This window comes from Pseudonaja textilis, chromosome 6, assembly GCF_049901715.1.
Source record: "Pseudonaja textilis isolate UNSWEBS1 chromosome 6, rPseTex1.2, whole genome shotgun sequence".
NCBI lineage: Eukaryota > Metazoa > Chordata > Lepidosauria > Squamata > Elapidae > Pseudonaja > Pseudonaja textilis.
Genome location: NC_141995.1, coordinates 14179209 through 14198543, shown reverse-complemented (window position 1 = coordinate 14198543; position 19335 = coordinate 14179209). Strand labels below are relative to the sequence as shown.

The 19335-nt window shown below is 35.6% G+C and overlaps 1 protein-coding gene across 1 annotated transcript in view; it reads right to left on the bottom strand.

Annotated features, from left to right (window-relative positions):
- GRID2 (glutamate ionotropic receptor delta type subunit 2) overlaps window positions 1-19335 on the bottom strand; it is a 1009897-nt gene that overhangs the window by 319332 nt on the left and 671230 nt on the right. Inside the window, exon 8 of the mRNA XM_087935906.1 lies at window positions 9307-9426. Within this exon, the coding sequence (XP_087792032.1) occupies window positions 9307-9426 (120 nt within the window). The remainder of the gene's footprint in view (window positions 1-9306; window positions 9427-19335) is intronic.

The following is a 19335-nucleotide window of genomic DNA, read 5'->3' as shown; positions in this document are numbered from 1 at the left end:
GTCAACCCTGAGATTTGAACTGCCAAACCTCAGCCAGCCAGCAGACAGCACAAGTAGCCTGCAGTACTGCTTTCCAACCAGTGTGCCACTTGGCTCCAATAGCAGCTCTACCTAATGGTTTGTAAAACTCATCTCTACCTAATGGTTTGTAAAATTGGTGTTCATAATACTCCATTATGCTACTTTGCAACTTTTCATGCCATGATATTTCCAGCCTAACAGCATTGAAATTGGTAGCCTTCACTTATATTGCCAAAGATTGGCTCATCCTTCATAATTACAGAAAAAAGAGAACCATCACTTCAGTTTGATAGTGGCAAATTAAAACAAGAAGCAAAAAACAACAACTCTTTCTTTGTGCATAATAGTTCATTACTCAAATTACTTCTGCCGTCTCCTGCGCACCCCCTCCCCCCCCCCTTTTTTTTGCTTTTTAAAATTTAGAAATGGTTGGTCTTTTTCAATAGCATTCATTCTATGAGATTTAATACAGCAACAATGATAAACTCTGGTGTGATATCCTCACAGATTTTGGCTTTCTTTTACACAAGTGTGTGAGATTATCGAATCTCAGGAAATGAGCATCCTGGCTAATATTGTAACATAGAGTGGCACTCAGAACTTTTAAGGATTAGCCCCATCTGATTCATATAATGAGATTTTCATAGAACCATTTAACGTCCCCATAATCCCTTGTGGGGTAGAGTCTGGGCAACTGAATGATGCTAGCAGAGTGTTTTAATGGCCAGATGCCCTTCCTGTCACCAATGCGGAGTTTTGTTCAGCAGATATATTCTCAGTGTGCCCAGAGAGAGAAATATCTGCCTCGATCTAGGATTGAACTCACAGACTCCTGATTGTGAGGTGAGAGCTCCACTTCTAGGCCACCACATGACTCCACCATGTGTTTTATATATATATTACCAAACAAAAAAGAAAAATTAACAGTGCATTGATGTTAATAAAACAAAATCAGTATTTTATCCATCTCCATTGATATGTACTGCTTGTTCCTAAGAGGATTTTAAAATCCTTCCTTACATATGTACAGTAGTAGAATTGACTGCCAATCAATTATAGCGCCAAGGCATTGAAACAAGGTTTAATGAAGTGCCCTCAATCAGCATGGCAGTATAATAATTACAAGACTACTTCAGTTCATTCACAGCACAATCCACAATCCAGATATCCTTCTACCAAGAGCAACAACAAAACAAATCTTTCAATGATTGCCACTCAAGGTCAAGCCACAGTGGTAATCGCAGGCCCATGGTTTTCAAATAACAAAGTGTGTTTCCTCAAATAGCTATAGACATGCTTACAATGACCCAGTCATCTGAAATTTCATTTGCTTCTCACTGAGCAACACAACTAGGAATTCCAAACTGAACAAGTGCTAATCAACTCAGATATTCTGATTTTTTTAATGTCTAAATATTTTTATTATTTTTTTTAATCACAAATTCCATTTTTATATTGAACAGTGTGTTTTCTAGATGTCCAAAGTGTTACAATATAAACATCACCTTAATCATCATAATCATGTACATATACACATAATCATGTACATATATAAGATTATATCAATCGTTATTAGAAAGTATACTACCTTCCATATTGACATCAATTATATAATCATCAAAATATTTACTAATCAGTTTTTCTTTCTCATGTAGTCCATATTTCACATAAATCCATACATTTAACCTCTGTATCTATCAACTAGCCTTTTGAAGAAAAGTTATCATGTTATAAAATATTCGGAATCTTCTCTTTAATTTTTTAGAGTTAACCCATCCATTTTTGAACATTCCAGAATCTTTTTGATTATATTATCATCTGTAGGGGTTTCTTCATTTTTCAAGTATTGTGCATATATAATCCTGGCTGCTGTTAGAATATGTAAAGTTAAATATGTATTACCTTTATTATAGTTTTTTGATATTCTCAGATATTCCAATAGGAACAGGATATTATAAATGTCTAGAAGCATTACAGAGAGAATCCAAAGAAAAGAAATAATTTATCCCATAATTTAACAGTGGGTGGAAGCTGATGATTATATTTGGTGTGAAAATGGTTCATCTGTATAATTTTAACTGGCTGTTTAAAAAGATGGGAAAGTGACAATATTGTAGATATGGAATATGAATACCATATTGTAGATATGGTTCATCTGTATAATTTTAACTGGCTGTTAAAAAAGATGGGTCAGTGACAATATTGTAGATATGGAATATGAAAAGTGGTAAAAATAATTATTTGAGGATATTTTCAACTATGCTATTTTGCTTCTATAAAAGCACAATTAAAAGTAAGATGGCAGATGATTCTCAGTCCCTACAGATAGCCTAGATATGTATGTATTTTTGCAAAAAAGCTCTTTTTCCTTAATGTTTCCAGTTCCTAAATCACATCCCAGTCTCTTTTATTACTAATCACATTTCAGTTCTGACACTGTTCACATCAAACCCTGCCAGGATCAGTACAGATATGACTTTAAACTTACATTGATGGCTCAATTATGTCTCCATTAACTGATAAACACAGTTCAAATCTATTCCCTAAATTTGGATCTGGAAAACTGTAAGAACATGAGGACCATAGTAAGATCAGAGTGAAGGTTGAGGACCAGCAACTGCCCATCCACAGAAGATCACGTTATAACCATACCACCAACCACTTAGTTTCAAAATGACCCACGGCTGAACAAAATACAATTACAGTAGTCCTTGACAAAGGACCATAATTGAGTCCAACACTTGCTGCTAAGCAAAATACTTGCAAAGGGAATTTGCTCCATTTTATGACCTTTCTTGCCACAGTTGCTAAGTGAATCATTGCAGTTGTCAAGTAAGCAATGCAGTTGTTAAGTGAATCTGGCTTTCCCATTGACTTTGCTTAGGAGAAGGCTGCAAAAGGTGATCACATGATCACATGCAACCATCGTAAATAGAGTCAGTTGCAGAGTCAGAACATTTTGATCAAATGACCACGGGGATACTTCAATGGTTGTAAGAGTGAAAAGCGGACAGAAGTCACTTTTTTCAATGCTGTTGTAACTTGGAACAGTCACTAAATAAACTGTAGGACAGTGCTCCAGAAGCTTAACGTCATTGCCCAGAGGATCATTGGTTGCCCTCCCCATTCTTTGGAAGAGCTTTATAGCAAACCTAGAACTACACCGCCTTCAATCTGATCTTAGTGTATAAAATCATACATTGTAATGTCCTACCTGTCAATTAATACTTCAGCTTCAACCATAACAATACAAGAGCAAACAATAGATACAAACTCAAGGTAAACTGCACCAAATTTGATTGCAGGAAATACAACTTTAGCAACAGAGTGGTCAATGTCTGGAATACTCTTCCCCAAAACCCAAAAACTTTAACCTTAGACTGTCTACTATTGACCACACCCCTTTCCTAAGAGATCTCTGGGGGTGTGCATAAGTGCACCAAAGTGCCTACCGTCCCTGTCCTATTGTTCCTTTTATTTATTTATTTTTCTTATATGTATCCATGTATTCATAGCTATGTTTTTACTTATACCTAAGCAGTTGACAACCAAATAAATAAATAAATAAAAAATAAAAATAGCTCCCCTAGCCTTAAGAAAGTTCAAAACATTCTTAAAGATCCATCTCATCCTGGGCACCCTTTTTTTAATTATTAGCATCTGGCAGACAGTACAGGACAATAAAGACAAGGACCAATAGGCTGAAAAACAGCTTCCATCCCAGGGCAGCAACTATATTGAATTCTACTGTATAGTGCAATATTAATGCAATAGCAGGGGTTTTCAATTCAGTTGCATAGAATGTGAAGGATGTGTGTTTTTGTTTTATTTTTTATAGTTTTCTTATGCACACTGAAGATGACATTTAACTTTGTTGTATGAGGTGCAATGACAATAAAGTACTACTTACTACTACTACTACTATTACTGTTGTAAGTTGTGGACCGCCTGTGATTCAGAAGTTCAAATTTCAATGCCCCTGAAGTAGAAACAGCATTTACATTTTCTCACTGACGGTGGGAACTTAATAGTTTGGTATTACTTTGTTCTTCTGTACAATAGAGATACTAATCTAACTGAACCTTCCACATTAAGCCAAGCAATCTAACTGAGCCATGAAGTGACACTTCTGAGATTTACTGCCAAGTCCAGGCCAGGAATCTTGACAGTTAGGACAAGGGAAATCAAAATTATAAAAAATAATCCCACTGAGATTTGCAGTTTTGAACCTGTCCTTAGGCAAGCCATCAAAGTCTACCAAATGATGGCAAGGATACACATTATAAACTATAAAGTTTATACAAAGTCAAAGAATGTATAAAGTCAGGATCTTAAAAGGTTATTTTTCTATTTTTCCACTCTGAAATATGTTTCAGAGACCATAAATATCCAACAGTTTCCAACAATTCATATCACCCTAGGGTGATCCAGAAGTGGCCTATGCAGATACTACACAGCATTGATCTTTTATGGTTTGTGGGGCTTTAGGGAGAAAGAATATCTCTTCTCCTCCCTCATTACGTGAATGGATTTTTATTCTCTCCTAGGAAAAATAAACCCAGTTATTTCAAGACATGATTGGGCTTAAGTGGAATCCTCTGATCAGAAGGAAAGCATCTCCTTGACATGTTTTGGTTTCTTTCAGTTGTCTTCACTGGTGGTGCTAGGCAGAAAATGGCTGAAAGGACCAAATTCAGTGCCATATAGATGTCTTAAAAGAAGGTCAGATTGGTGTTGTTATTATTACTTAAATTTATCAGCCACTGGTTCCAGCAAATGATTTACAACATAGAAACAAGACAAATAAAATCAAAATAAAAAGGGTAAAGATAATAGAATAACAAACAATTAATCAGTGGAACAACTTGCCTCCAGAAGTTGTGAATGCTCCAACACTGGAAGTTTTTTAAAAGATGTTGGATAATCATTTGTCTGAAGTGGTATAGGGCTTCCTGCCGAGGTAGGGGGTTGGACTAGAAGACCTCCAAGGTCACTTCCAACTCTGTTATTCTACCCTATTCTACTCTGCTCTGCTCTGCTCTACTCTGTTCTAAACCAGCTGAAAACAAAACAAAAAGCTAACTTAAAAGGAGACTTCAATTATCATCACTAGAAACTCAAAGCAACCTATGGAATGTCTGTCTTATTTATTTATTTTATTTATTTACTGAATTTATATTGCCGTCTATTCGCCCATGGCGACTTGAGGTGGCTTACAGAATGTAAAACCATATTTAAAATAAAAAGCAATAAAAAGAATCACATAAATTAATAAAGTACAATAGAACATAATCTGTGGAGGGAAATCACCTCCCAACTCCCACCCCCGCCCCAACAACAGCAAATCACATGAGCCATTTGATGGGCTCCATCCTGCTCTGAGTTCCCCAGACCCATTGGCAGAACTAGGTCTTCAGTGCCTTCTGGAAGAGTATTAGTGAGGGGGCCATTCTAAACTCTGGGGGAATGATGTTCCAGAGAGAGGGAGCCACCACAGAGAAGGTCCTTCTTCTGGGTCACACCAGGTATATCTCCCTCAGGGATGGGACCCACAGCATTCCCACTCTAATGGGTTGGGTAGATGTGAGTGGCAAGAGACTTCCCAGTTTTCCTACACCAGTTTTGGCAGAGGTGTCAAACAGGAAGTATTGGGACTTTCCCCCCGCTTCATTAAACTGGACATGGGCGTGGCCAGTGCGTGATACATCTGGTCCATGGGCAGCGAGTTTGACAGCCCTGGGTTAGGGGATGTTTAAGATAATTTGCCTAGGATTTTGACAAATTTGGCAGCATCACCAAATGCCTTATGATTTTCAATCTCTTCTTATAAATATATCCCCTTTCATCAGTATTTATGGAGTTGCAAATAAATAATGAATAACTTCAGGAAAGAAGAATCAGCAGATATAAAAGAGAATACCCTTCATCACTACATTTTTAGAAAACAGTAGAATGCTAAAATGAAGAGGGATGTATTGTGTTTGTTTTGTTTCCTTTTTCTTTGTTTTGCTTTCTGGAATGATGCTAACATTTAATTTTTTTGTAGTTGTTTATCTGTAATCTTGTTAGACTTGCTCTTTAAAGTCATAATGGGAGATTGGAGGAGGGGGTTATTGCTGCATGAAAAAATAAACACAGAGACACAGAGGACAAATGTCAAATGCCATCTAAAGATGTCAAAACATTATGACATTTTCTTTTGACATATTCACTAATGAATAAACTCACTTTCAGGATTCAAAAAGGCTTTTAAACATTCCTTCTGTACATAGCAATAGCACATAGACTTATATACCACTTCACAATGCTTTACAGCCCTCTCTAAGTGGTTTACAGAGTCAGCCTATTGACCCCAACAATCTTAGTCCTCATTTTACCGGCCTTTGAAAAATGGAAGGCTGAATCAACCTTGAGCCTGATGAGATTCAGTCTGCCAAATTGCAGGCAGCCAGCAGTCAGCAGAAGTATTCTGCAGTACTGCATTCTAACCACTGTGCCATCGTGTCTCAGATCATTCTGAAAGACCTCCCCAAAGACATGTGGCTTCGATTAATACATGAACCGGCAATAGTTAGCTTTCTGCATTCCACATGCCACATGCAGCATATTGTATGGAACCCATCTGCTACCTGAGGGAAGGCTGGTTAGCATGATATCAGAAAATGGTACGTTACCCATATGTTAAGCTAAGTATCTTGGGATCAAATGGGATGAGAACATGAATGCCTTTTTTTCTGGCATTATGCTGCAATCTCAGCATGTGTTGGAAATGTCTCAAGATTGGTTTTCCATATCAGCATTTACATATTAACATTCAGCTATGGAATTAGCTCTCTGGAGCAATTATTTAATAATAATAAAGGTATTTTATTGTTTTCTCCATTTCTATATCAATGTAATATAAATTAAACAGAATGAACTGATTAAAAGTTCCTTCTAATTAGCAAAGTATTCCGAAGTATTAGTATTCCAAAGAATCTCTCAAATTGGGTCCAAACTGATCCAAAGATTGTAAACCACTGACTTGTTATTACAGGACAGAAATCAGAGCAAGTCTTATACATAAATGAGTAACACAACAAAAATCTAAATAAATGCAATACATAGTTGCTTATTAAACTTTCCACCAGGACCATCTGCTGGTAGTTTCTAACATATACAAATACACCTTCTATATTCTATATTCATAGTTTTGTCTATACACATTTATTACATATGTATAACATTTTGCTCTATTAAACGGGATAGTGAAATATTTTATTCATTTATCAAAAATTATATATACACATACACCAGCAACTTTCAATGTATTAAAAATATACAGAAAAAAAGGAGGTAGAAATAAAGAAATGAAAAATAAAAAAATATATAATAATGCCTTCTGTCCTTTTTATAAAGAAATTATCATTCTAAGCTTTTTCCCATCTTCTGCGTCCATTAAAAAAAATTCTTAATACCCATGATATCAGGCACCAAGCAATAAAGCATATATTACTTCTAGAAAATGAAAATGAATGTTGACAAAAGGCTTGAAGAATTTACTAATATATGATATTGCTTTGCCCATTTTATTCCGGAGTATTCCTTTAAATACAAATCCAAGATGAATTTGTGTTCTGAAATACAAAACATTTTTTCAACCCATTCTCAGTTTAAAACTCTCCTTCATTGTCAGTAACTCTCATAATAGCGTCAATAAATGATATTGAAAACACACATCTTCCTTAGTCATGTAAAATTGCAAAAAAGACCAGAGAAAGGTAGTATTTCTTTTTTCACACAAAGCTCTTTTTTTAAAAATAGCTGACATTTAACAAACACTTGTAGCAACCTGACTTTAACATGATAGAACTTGACATCATCTAAGCCAATGGTTAGAAAACAAGATACAGTATAGCAAAAAACCTCAAACATTAATTTTGTAGATTAGAAGTTGGATTTGCTGATAAGAACCAATAAATCTCTCAGAAATACAGCATAAATAAGTTAAATATACACAGCTGATAATTGACTTATCCTATCATAAGATAAGGTCCCATTTTCATATATAAAAATAAAATATAACATGATCCCAACTTATTGAGAAACAAAAATATTATCTATACACAATGCCAAGACTTATTTTCATATAGCGATATAGTGGGGCAACCCCACAACAACTGGATTATCATTTGAACACTATTGGCCTTGGTAAATTCACTATCAGTCAATTGCAAAAGGCAGCTTTATTTGGAACAGCTTACATCCTGTGATGATATTTGTAAAACCATCAAACATCCACATCTACCTACCCCAGGTTCTTGGGAAGGACTTGATTAGGTGGACAAAAATGCCAAATCCAATCTGAACATCTGTCTGACTGTGTGATTAACCATAATAATGTCTATGCACACACTAAATACATTTAGATTTCTGAATGGAATTCACTCAAACCATGCAATTAGCATTCCTTTGACTTTAACAATACCTCAAATCACTCATTAACAAAAGCTGTTCAGAATGAAATACGGATATTTCCTTTTATTCTGAATTATTAATCCACAATTTTATTTTTCTTTCCTTTGCAGCATAATCTGAAGAAAAGCTAAAAAAAGAAATCAAACTCTAAAATGAACCAAGTGTGTTTTCTATTTTTCTAGGGAGTGAAACAATTTGAACAGGGAGAGAACTATAAATTTAATTCTTATGCAAATCATATTTTTGTTTGTTTTTATTCATATATAAAACTTAAAGAACGCCCATCAGACCACCTACAGAGCAATTCATGATACATTTAATAACAACATGTTTTTTAAAATAACAACAGCAGATGCCACCAATTATACCAATTTCTCAAAATGTGCACCTTAATTTATAACAAAATGAGAAGCTAAAATACAGGAATACTTAATTTTCTAGTTGATTTCCTGTTTGATAATTAACATTTTAAAACAGACGTGAATCCTCCCAGTTCAAGACTCTGTGTTCATGTCAATGCAAAATATCACTGTGGGGGACATAATTACTATATAATAGCAGTCTTCACCACATCTTGCCAGAAACTATAAGGGCCATAGTTCCACAGATGGATCTGTGGCAAATTTAATTAAATATCAATCATCTTATCAAGAACAACAAACATCCACAATAATTTCAAAGCAACCTTTAATCGTTTTTCTAAAACGTTTTTTCTCAGTCAGTTAGTTATATTTATTGCAATTTTTTGTTGCCAAAATGTTCTTTAACATCATTGAAACATTTCCAAAAGAGAGAGAGAGAGAGAGAGAAAGAAAGAAAGGATTTTACCTTGCGGATTCCTCTGCTTAGTTCCTCTCCATAGTTTGTCCCTAGGATCTCGAATATAACATTGGGATTCCCTCCATTCTCTGCAAATTCCAGATCTCCTGTCAAGCCATTCACTCCACCCTTAAAAACAAGAGGGAGAAAACTTTCACATGTATAAAGGTAAAGGTTCCCTCACACATACGTGCTAGTAGTTTCCGACTCTAGCGGGTGATGCTTATCTCTGTTACAAAGGCAAAGTCCAAAGATATCTCTGGCATGACTAAATGCTGAAGGTGCATGGAACACTGTTACCTTCTCACCAAAGTGGTCCCTATTTTTCTACTTGCATTTTTACATGCTTTTGAACTGCTAGGTTGGCAGAAGCTGGGAAAGGTAACGGGAGCTCACTCCATTATGCAGCGCTAGGGATTTGGACCACCGAACTGCCGACCTTTCTAATTGACAAGCTCAGCATCTTAGCCACTGAGCCACTGCATCCCTTGTTCACATGTATGCTTCATTTCAAATATATCATCCTGCCCTTATGAAATTCACACACAGCAAAATATTCAACATTCATTATGAACGTTCAACGTTCATTATTCAAAATGTTTTATGCATTCGTGAACTCCTAATAACTACAAAAAGTAGAATAACAACTTGGAAGAAATTTAAAACAGTTGCAATAATTTTAATATATTGGCTATTTCTTTCATTTACTTCTTTATGCTTCTTTTTAAAAAAAAAACCTATGCAAACACTTACAAAGGTGAGGTGTCTAATATATGTATATATGCATGCAATTAATATAGCCGCCTCTCTCAATCAATGACTCTGGGCAGCTTACATCCAAATGTTAACTTTCCAGTACTCAAATCTGATCAGTCGTGTGTAACACAGGCAATTGTTGAAGTCTCTACAGAAAACAACATTTGATTAAGTTGATGAAAGAGTCACATTTTATGAATATTAAAAATGTGAATATTTTGCCAGGCAGGTAGAAAGATGCACATCTTCTGGTAGGCTTGTACTTGGAAATGGAATAATTTTGAAAGGATTGCAACCCCAACCTTTTAACTACATTTGTCAACTATTTAAATGTGTTCCACATGGTATAAAAGAGACAACGGAACAGTCTTCCATAAGATTGTAAAAAGCAGATTAGAATTTTAAAAAGTCTTCTTAAAATAAGCTAATATTTTTCTGAAAGAAGAGAACCTCAAGAAAAATCTTGCATAAAAAAAGCAATTGTATTGCATTTATTTGCTTTATTCTAAAAAGTGACTTATGACCGTTTTTCACAGTTATGACCATTGCAGCCTCTCCATGGCCACATGATCAGAATTCAGATGTTTGGCAGCTGACTCATATTTATGATGGTTGTAATGCCCTGGAATCATGTGATTACCTTTTGAAACCTTCTGACAAGCAAAGTCAAAGGGGAAATCCAGATACACTTAACAAACCTGTTACTAACTTAACAAATGCAATGATTCACTTAACAAATGTGGTAACAAAATTCGTAAAATGGGGCAAAACTCACTTAAGAAATGTCCCACTTAGCAATATAAAATTTGGGTTCCACTGTGGCCGTAACTCGAGGACTACCTGTATCTTTCCTGTTAAACACAGTGCACCTAGAATCCCAAACATGATTTTGCCCAGGGGTGGGCTTCAAAAATTTTAGCGATGGGTTCTCTGCCCAGTTGCTGCATGGGTGTGGCCATGATGGATGTGGCCTAGTCAGCCTCCTGCACCACAGTGGAAGTGGGTGTTTTTGCTCTCCCTGGGCTCCGGAGGCTCTCTGAAAGCCGTAAACTTCTGAGAGGCCCATTTTTCACTCTTCCTGAGCCTCTGCGCACATCCTGAACTTATTTGCATCCAAAACGGGCCACAGGGGGACTCCGGGGAGGGGTGGGATGGGGTGGGCAGGGCCAGGCAGGAGTGGGATTTGGGGGTTGTCTAAACTGCGTAGAATCTTAGCTAGGGGCTCTCCCAAACCCGTGCGAACCCCCAGCAGCCCACCCCTGGATTTTGCCAGCCTGAAGACTAATTCACTAGGATAAAAATGAACTTTCGTGTCTCCTATTTCAAAGATCAATATTATCCGTCACTGACAATAAAGAGCCAGAAATTGGGAAGCAGGACATTAGATCTATGGATCATTCTTGAGATTGAGGGAAAACAGCATCCGCAGCTCTGTTTTCCATAGGGCATATGAAAAAAAAGACTTGCTTTTTGTCAAGAGCTGAGATAAATGTGACTGAAAAAAACCTAGAAGGCAGTTAGACATAATAAAGTGGCATCATTTTTCTTTAGAGTGTATTGTTTGTATCAGCCTTATTTAATAATTTACATAGATTACAAATAGAATGGCACCACCATTATTTCTCATAATTGCTTTGGTCACCATTTCTTGAAGTGTCTTTACTGAATAATGGGAAAATTGTCAAAAGTTTGAATAATGAAAATGGGGAGTTTTTAAACCCAAAATACCTTGATGGTCTCTACTTAGAATAATGGAGAAATTGTGAAAATGATCTAATTCATTATATTTCTTCCAGTTTTGAGATGTGAGAGCAGATTCTTATTTTGGCTCAAATGGGATTTGCGATGATTTTTACTTTTATGAATTTTCTAGATCTGATGGAGAATCCAAAAGTAACTTGATTTTGATTCCTTCTTGGTATATTCAGGTGTATTCTTATAGTACAGGGGTGTCAAACTCAAGGCCCGCAGGCTGGATCCAGCCTGCAGGGTGCTTATACCTGGCCCATGGGGCCACCCTGGAAACAGCAAAGGACCAGTTCTCAGCACTCCTGCGGCCATCCTGAGCTCCATTTTTGTTGGCAGAGGGTTGCAGAAGGCTGTTAGGCTGTTGCAACTGGAAATGGAGCTTGGGTGGGCTGCCCACAGCCTTTATGAGCTCCGTTTTCATTACAGAAAGTTGTGGGAGGCCGTCACAGTTTGAAACGGAGCTCGGGAGGACAGCATGCAGCTTTCATGGGCTCTGTTTTTGCTGGCAGAGGGTTGCAGGAGGACATCACAGCTGGAAATGAAGCTCAGAAGGGCAGCAGACAGCTTTCACAAATTTGCTGGCAGAGGGTTGCAGGAGGCCATCGCAGACAGAAACAGAGCTCGGGAGGACAGCGTACAGCTTTCACGAGCTCCGTTTTTGCTGGCAGAGAGTTACAGGAGGCAGTTGCAGCCAGAAACGGAGCTGGAGAGCTCATTTTCACTGGCAGAGCACTTGGGCCATTACAGACAGCCCGACATGAATGATGTTGAGCTGGTCACGTCCACCCTGGCCATTCCCACTGTGGCCTCCCGAGGTCAAAAGCAAACCTGATGTGGCCCTCAATGCAATCAAGTTTGACACCCCTGCTATAATATATATTCAGATTAGGCTCTATTTCAAGTTCATATTGTAGTAACCCAAATGGTATATGGAGGGCTAACCTCATACAGGTGGCAAAACAGTTAGATGTTTGTAAGAAACACTGTTCAACCAAAAACTGTATACAGGCGGTCCTTGACTTATAACCATTCATTTAGCAACCATTCGAAGTTACAACAGCGTTAGGAAAAGTATCTTATGATCAGTCCTCAGACTTATAATTGTCATACAATCAAAATTCAGGCACTTGACAACTAGCATGTACTGTATGTACGATGGTTCCAGCATCCGGGGGTCATTTATGACTTTCCCAGCTATCTTCCAACATGTAAAAGTCAATGGGGAAGCTGTATTTGTTTAATAACCACATGATTTGCCTAACAACTGTAGTGATGCACTTAACAATGGCAAAAAAGGTCATAAAATTAGGTACAACTCAATTGCCTTGCTTAGCAACAGAAATTCTGGTCCCAGTTGTGATCATAAATCCAGGACTGCAGGTAGTCCTTGACTTACAAAAGTTCATTTAGTAACCGTTGAAAGTTACAATGGCACTGAAAAAAGTGACTTATGACCGTTTTGCACACTTACAATTGTTGCAGTATCCCCATGTATAGTAGCAATTGAGATCCTGTAGATGGCGCTAGCAGCACACTGCAGTGTCTAAAATCTATATGGGCCTCTTTGCTCTTTTCATGATCTCATTCCCTATCTTTCTTGAGTTGGAAAGTCTCGGACTTTCCAGACTTATAAGTGATCTCATTTTACTAACATCACCACTATTCTTAAGGATTGCTTGGGAGGTTTCACCTGCTGTATCTATTCTCCAATCCTAATGCTGTATCTATGAGGGGATTCACCAGTCTGAATGCTGCATCTAGGTTGCCTTTGTCTTCTTGTAAAAACCCTATAAAATGCAATAAATGCTGCCCAGGCAGTCAGACATCTTGGCACCCTGCACAATGACTGGTCTTTGAAACCCATCACTCATGGTCACGTAATTTACAATCGGATGCTTAACAACTGACTGTAGCAGTGTCATGACGGTAGCAGTGTCACAGAGATACGTGATCACCTTTTGTGACCTTTGAACAAGCAAAGTACATGGGGAAAACAGATTCACTTAATCATCTTACTAATTTAAGAACTGCAGTGGTTTATTTAACAAAGATGGTGACAAAAGTCGTAAAATGGGGTAAAAGTCACTTCACAAATTTCTCACTCAGCAACATAAATTTTGTGCTCAAGTGTGGTCATAAGTTGAGGATTACTTGTATCTTTATTCATTGGCATGTTCATATGACAAGCCCTTTAAAAAAACCAACATGCAATCCTGTGATAAATATGAACATAGGTTGTGAACTATGTGCTGAGTACATTTCAGGGTCCCTAGAGTTTCATACTGAAGTTGATCTTGATAAATTCTAGAATACTGAACTAATCCCCAATCAAAAGGCTGCAAAACATATCATAACTTAGATAAACGCTGGGTTTAATTTTTTTTAAAAAAAATCTTCTGCTGAATTTTTAATTTTAAATGTTTTAAAATGCATCGAAGCAGTACATATTAAAATAAACACAATTTGAAATAATGGGGGGCGGGGGAATGCATTTGGAAACAGAAAGTTTGAGATGGAAAACTGATCGCATATTTAAACATATATACACTAGCCGTGAATGAATGTTTCCCATTAAGAAGGGTATGGGAGTTTCCTAAAAACGTTTGCCACCTTTAAAAACCCAAATTTGCAGTCCAAATCAATTATTTTTCAAATTGCTTAAATTATACTGCATTTCCATCCCTGAGAGCTGCAATTATTGATTTGTTTTTTTAAAAACAAACTTTATTGATTATACAACTAAAATATCAAACAAACACATACAGAACATATGGGGGAAAAAAAAGAAAGAAAGGAAAAAAACTATTTAAAAACTAGCAGTTCTATTATTGACAGTCTATCGTTCCTTATTTGTTATCAATATTGGTGACATATTTACAAATACATCTTTTTGCAAATATATAATTACTACCTCTTTTACATTTTACAGTATTTACTATTATATTTTCTATTTTTGTTCTATCCAGTCATACCAGCATTCCCAGCTTCTTTAATATTCTGATGTTTCTTTTTCCTTAAGTGCTAAAGTTAATTTATCCATCTCTGCACAGGCTGTTATTTTCCGAATGACCATTTCCTCTGTTAGAATGTCTGCTTGTTTCCAACATTGTGCCAAGGTTATTCTGGCTGCAGTAAGAATGTGCAGTATTATATATGTGGCTTTTTTAGAAAATTGTCTATTAAATATCCCCAGTAAGAAGAATTCTGGTTTTAATTCAATTTGCTCCGCCGTTATTTCCTCTAACCATTTTTTTATTCTGTACCAGTATCTTTGGGCTTCAGTGCAGGACCACCATATGTGAAAGAATGTTCCGTGTTTCTTTTTACATTTCCAGCAATTTGGATTCATGTTAGGAGATGTCTTTGCTATTCTTGAGGGTGAGAGGTGCCATCTATAAAACATTTTATAGGCATTTACTTTATATGTTGCTGATTTTGTAATTTTATTATTCCTGGTCCAGATCTTTTCCCATTTTAATAATGTAATGCTACATGCTATGTTTCTACTCCAAGCTATCATATTGCCTTTAACTACTTCCTCTTCTAATTCTATCTCTAATAATTATAAAATGTAGTTATATTTTTTTATCTGGGCCTAATAGGATTTTATCTAATTGTTGCGGCTTAGCATAAATTCCAAAATTTTTCTTATCCTGATTGTATCTATTTTGAATTTGCAGGTAAGCCCACTGGTCTACTTGTAGCCCTTGTTCTTGGAGATCTTGCCATGATTTTAAAGTTCCTTGCGCATCAAGAAGGTCTTTGTATTTTATCATTTTGTTAAGATCTAAATTATTTGGATGTATCATCGCCTCCATCCTTGAGATCCAGATTAGGATTTTTAAATAATTTTTTAAAAAATTTCATTTAGCCAATAAGGAGTCTCTAATTATATGTCTGTGGAAATAATTCTGTTTGATTTTTCTAATGTCCCATAAAAATGCATGCCACTCCCTCTGTAAGTCGTGGCCTTCTAGAAATAGGATTCTTTTATTCGACAAGTTTACCCACTCTTTCAGCCAAAGTAAGGAGGCTGCAGTATAGTATATTTCCCAATTTGGAAGTGCCATACCTTCCCTGCTCTTCATATCTTGCATTGCCTTTAGGTTTATCCTCGTTTTTTTCCCTTGCCAAATAAATTTGGTGGTCATCTTGTTAAATTCCACAAAGTAATTTTTATGTATTTTTATTGGTATTGTTTGGAATAAGTAAATAAATTTGGGCAGAATGTTCATTTTTATAGTGGCAATACTCCCTAGTAGGGAGATTTGCAATTTTACCCATATCTCTAAATCTTTTTTGACTTGTTGTAATAATTTATTATAATTATTTTCCATTAGAGTTTTGCATTGAGCCGTCAGCCAAATTCCTAAGTATTTAACTTTTTTGAACTATTTGTAATCCCATTATCCTTTCTAATTTTAATTTCTGTTTTTCTGTCAGATTTTTAGTCATTATTTTCATTTTTTCCCTATTGATTTTAAGTCCTGCAACTTTCCCAAATTGATCTAACTCTTTCAGTAGCTCTTGACCTGTTTCAATTGGTTCCTCTATGAAAAAAACCATATCATCCGCAAATGACTGGAGTTGGTATTCTTTTTTCTTAATTTTTAATCCTTTTATTCCTGGGTTCTGTCTAATTCATGTAAGCAATGTTTCCAAAGATAATATGAAGAGCAGGGGAGAGAGTGGACATTCCTCCCTGACACCTTTCTCTATTTTTATTGAACGTGTGTACTCTCCATTAATTATAATATTCGCCTTTTGTGAGTCGTAAATTGTAGTCACAATGTTTTCAAATTTAGTGCCTAAATTCATATTGTAAATTTGTTGAATTAGGAATTGCCAATTTAGGTTGTCAAAGGCCTTCTGTGCATCCAAGAATACAAGGGCTATTTGTTTTTCTGTATGGGCTTTGTAGTACTCAAAACATTTATCACTATTCTTAAATTATTCCTAATTTGTCTATTGGGAAGGAATCCATTTTGATCTTTATGTAATCCGTTTTGATCTTTATGTATATATTCATTGAATATTTTTTAAAATCTATTTGCTATAATTGTGGTAAATATTTTATAATCAGTATTTAAATGGGAAATTGGTCTATAATTTTGTATAAGTTGTAAATCAGAGTCTTCTTTCAGGATCAACAATATCAGTGTCTCCTTCCATGAATCCAGCATTCTTGCTGCAAGTAAGACCTCATTATATACTTCCACCATGAGAGGTCCTATTTGTTCTCCTATTTTCTTATAAAGTTCCCCTGGTATCCCATCCCAGTTTATATTTGGTTATAGCACATAAAAAATAGGAGGTGATAATTATTTAGGTATTGATATTTGATTATAGGTGTTGAATATATTAAATTAAATAATGTATTGTGACTAATTGTGATTACTATAGATTAACTAATTAATTATTGTATAGCAAGGTTGATATATTTTCATTTAGATTTGTAAGCATTTGAAATATTTTTTTTATAACACTATTTTGAGATTAGGAATTTCATAGCATTTATAGATATACAGATTAATAGTACTTAAATTTAAATAGAGGAATTTGATATATTGTTAAGATCTACAAATCCAGGTATTTTATTTAGAAAATAGCTTTAAAATTGTTCTGGAGAATATATATATATTGACAAGAGAGGTTAACCCTGTAACATATTTTATTAATTAGAGTAGTGGCCATACACAGATGATACTTTTCAATAGCAAATGATAATTTTGGATAACATATTTAGTATAATACAAAAACAAAAACAAATTTTACAAGAAGACTACTTCAATACAAACAACTACGACACCATCACCCTCAGTGATGGCACAAAAGACAATTGAAGAAACTCTACCTGGAGAGAAACAACCTGTCATCACAAATGCTAATATCCAATTGACCCTTCTTACTTTACAAGAATCCATGCTGAAACTTCAGGAAATAATGACCAAAAATCATACTGAAACAAGAGCTGACACAAATGAATTAAAAGAAGAGATGGGGAACTTAAAGGCAGAAATGAAATTAGACATCTCAAAGCTGGATAAAAAAATTGAAACAGTACAGCAAGCACTAGAAAGAAATGAATCAACAATAAAGGAGGTTGAGAAAAGGACGGAACAAACAGAAAAGAAGCTGGAAGTGGTTGGTGAGCAATTAAGAAACATGAGCAAAGAAATAGATGATTCCTTGGTATATTTGGAAATGGACAAGGCCACAGCATATTTGAGATTCCAAAACATAATGGAGTCTAAAGAAGAGGATTTGGAACACGTGATGGCAGGAATATTAGCAGAACTGTTGGAAAAAGATAAGGACGATATCCTGAAACTCTACAGAGTGAGCACAAATTATGCAAGATGACATAAATATCCAAAAGAGTTCCATGTAAGATTTACCAGAAGAAAGGTTCACGATGTTATATATAAAATTTCTAGAGAAGAGGCAATTACATATAAAGGAAAAGAAATCTTGATGCTTAAACAAATCCCAAGAAGAGTGAGAGAGCAGAGGCGAGATTATAAATTCTTGGCAAACCAATTAAACCAAAAAGGCATCATATTCAGATGGCTAATTCCAGACGGGATGTTAATCACATGGGAAGAAAGAAAAATTAAAGTAGATTCCATGGAAAAAGCCCAAGAATTCTATGAACGATTGGTAGGTCCTGAAGAATAGAGTAGTAGAGATGAACTAGAAACAAATTCGCAAGACGGCCAAGACTATCAAAAGTATAGAGATGGGAATTATAGGAACTTGAAAAATATACAACACAAGAGAGAGAAGAACCGAAGATGCACAATCAGCTACAAAGAGAGACAGGAGTAACTACAAGACAAAGAGCAAGAGTCAATTAGGTGATGGACAAAGAAAAGAAAATACTATCAATTAACATAAATGGCCTAAACTCTAGGATAAAAAGGAAAAGAATACTAACCAAACTAATTAAACATAATGCAGACAGAATATGTTTACAGGAAACTCATATAAGGAAGGAAGAAGAAAAATATATAGAATGCCCCAAGCTAGGGAATTTGTATGTCACCAGCAGATTTTAGGAAAAAGAAAGGGATAGCAGTATACGTGAAAGAGGACATGAAAGCAGAGCTAATTTGGACAGACCCCTATGGAAGAATTCTGGTGTTACAAATTTGGATTAAATCAACTCCAATTCTATTAGTGGTAATTTATACCTCTAATGATAACCAAAAGGAATTCTTTAAACAATTACATGGGAAAATAGTGGAATTAGAGAAAAAGAATATTTGTATCTTGGGGAACTTCAATGCTATTGTGGACCATCAGAAAGATCATAATAGTGGGGGAAAAGAGGAAAAAAGGAGAACTACCGAAAACATGTGAGGAAATGATGATTGAACTAAATTTGATAGACATGTGGAGGAAATTAAACAATGAAAAAAATCAATTTACATTTTATTCCAATCCTCATCAGTCATGGACACGAATTGATATGGTGTGGATGAATGGTGAGCTAGTAAATGAATTAAAAGAGATTGAAATTTACCAAATGAA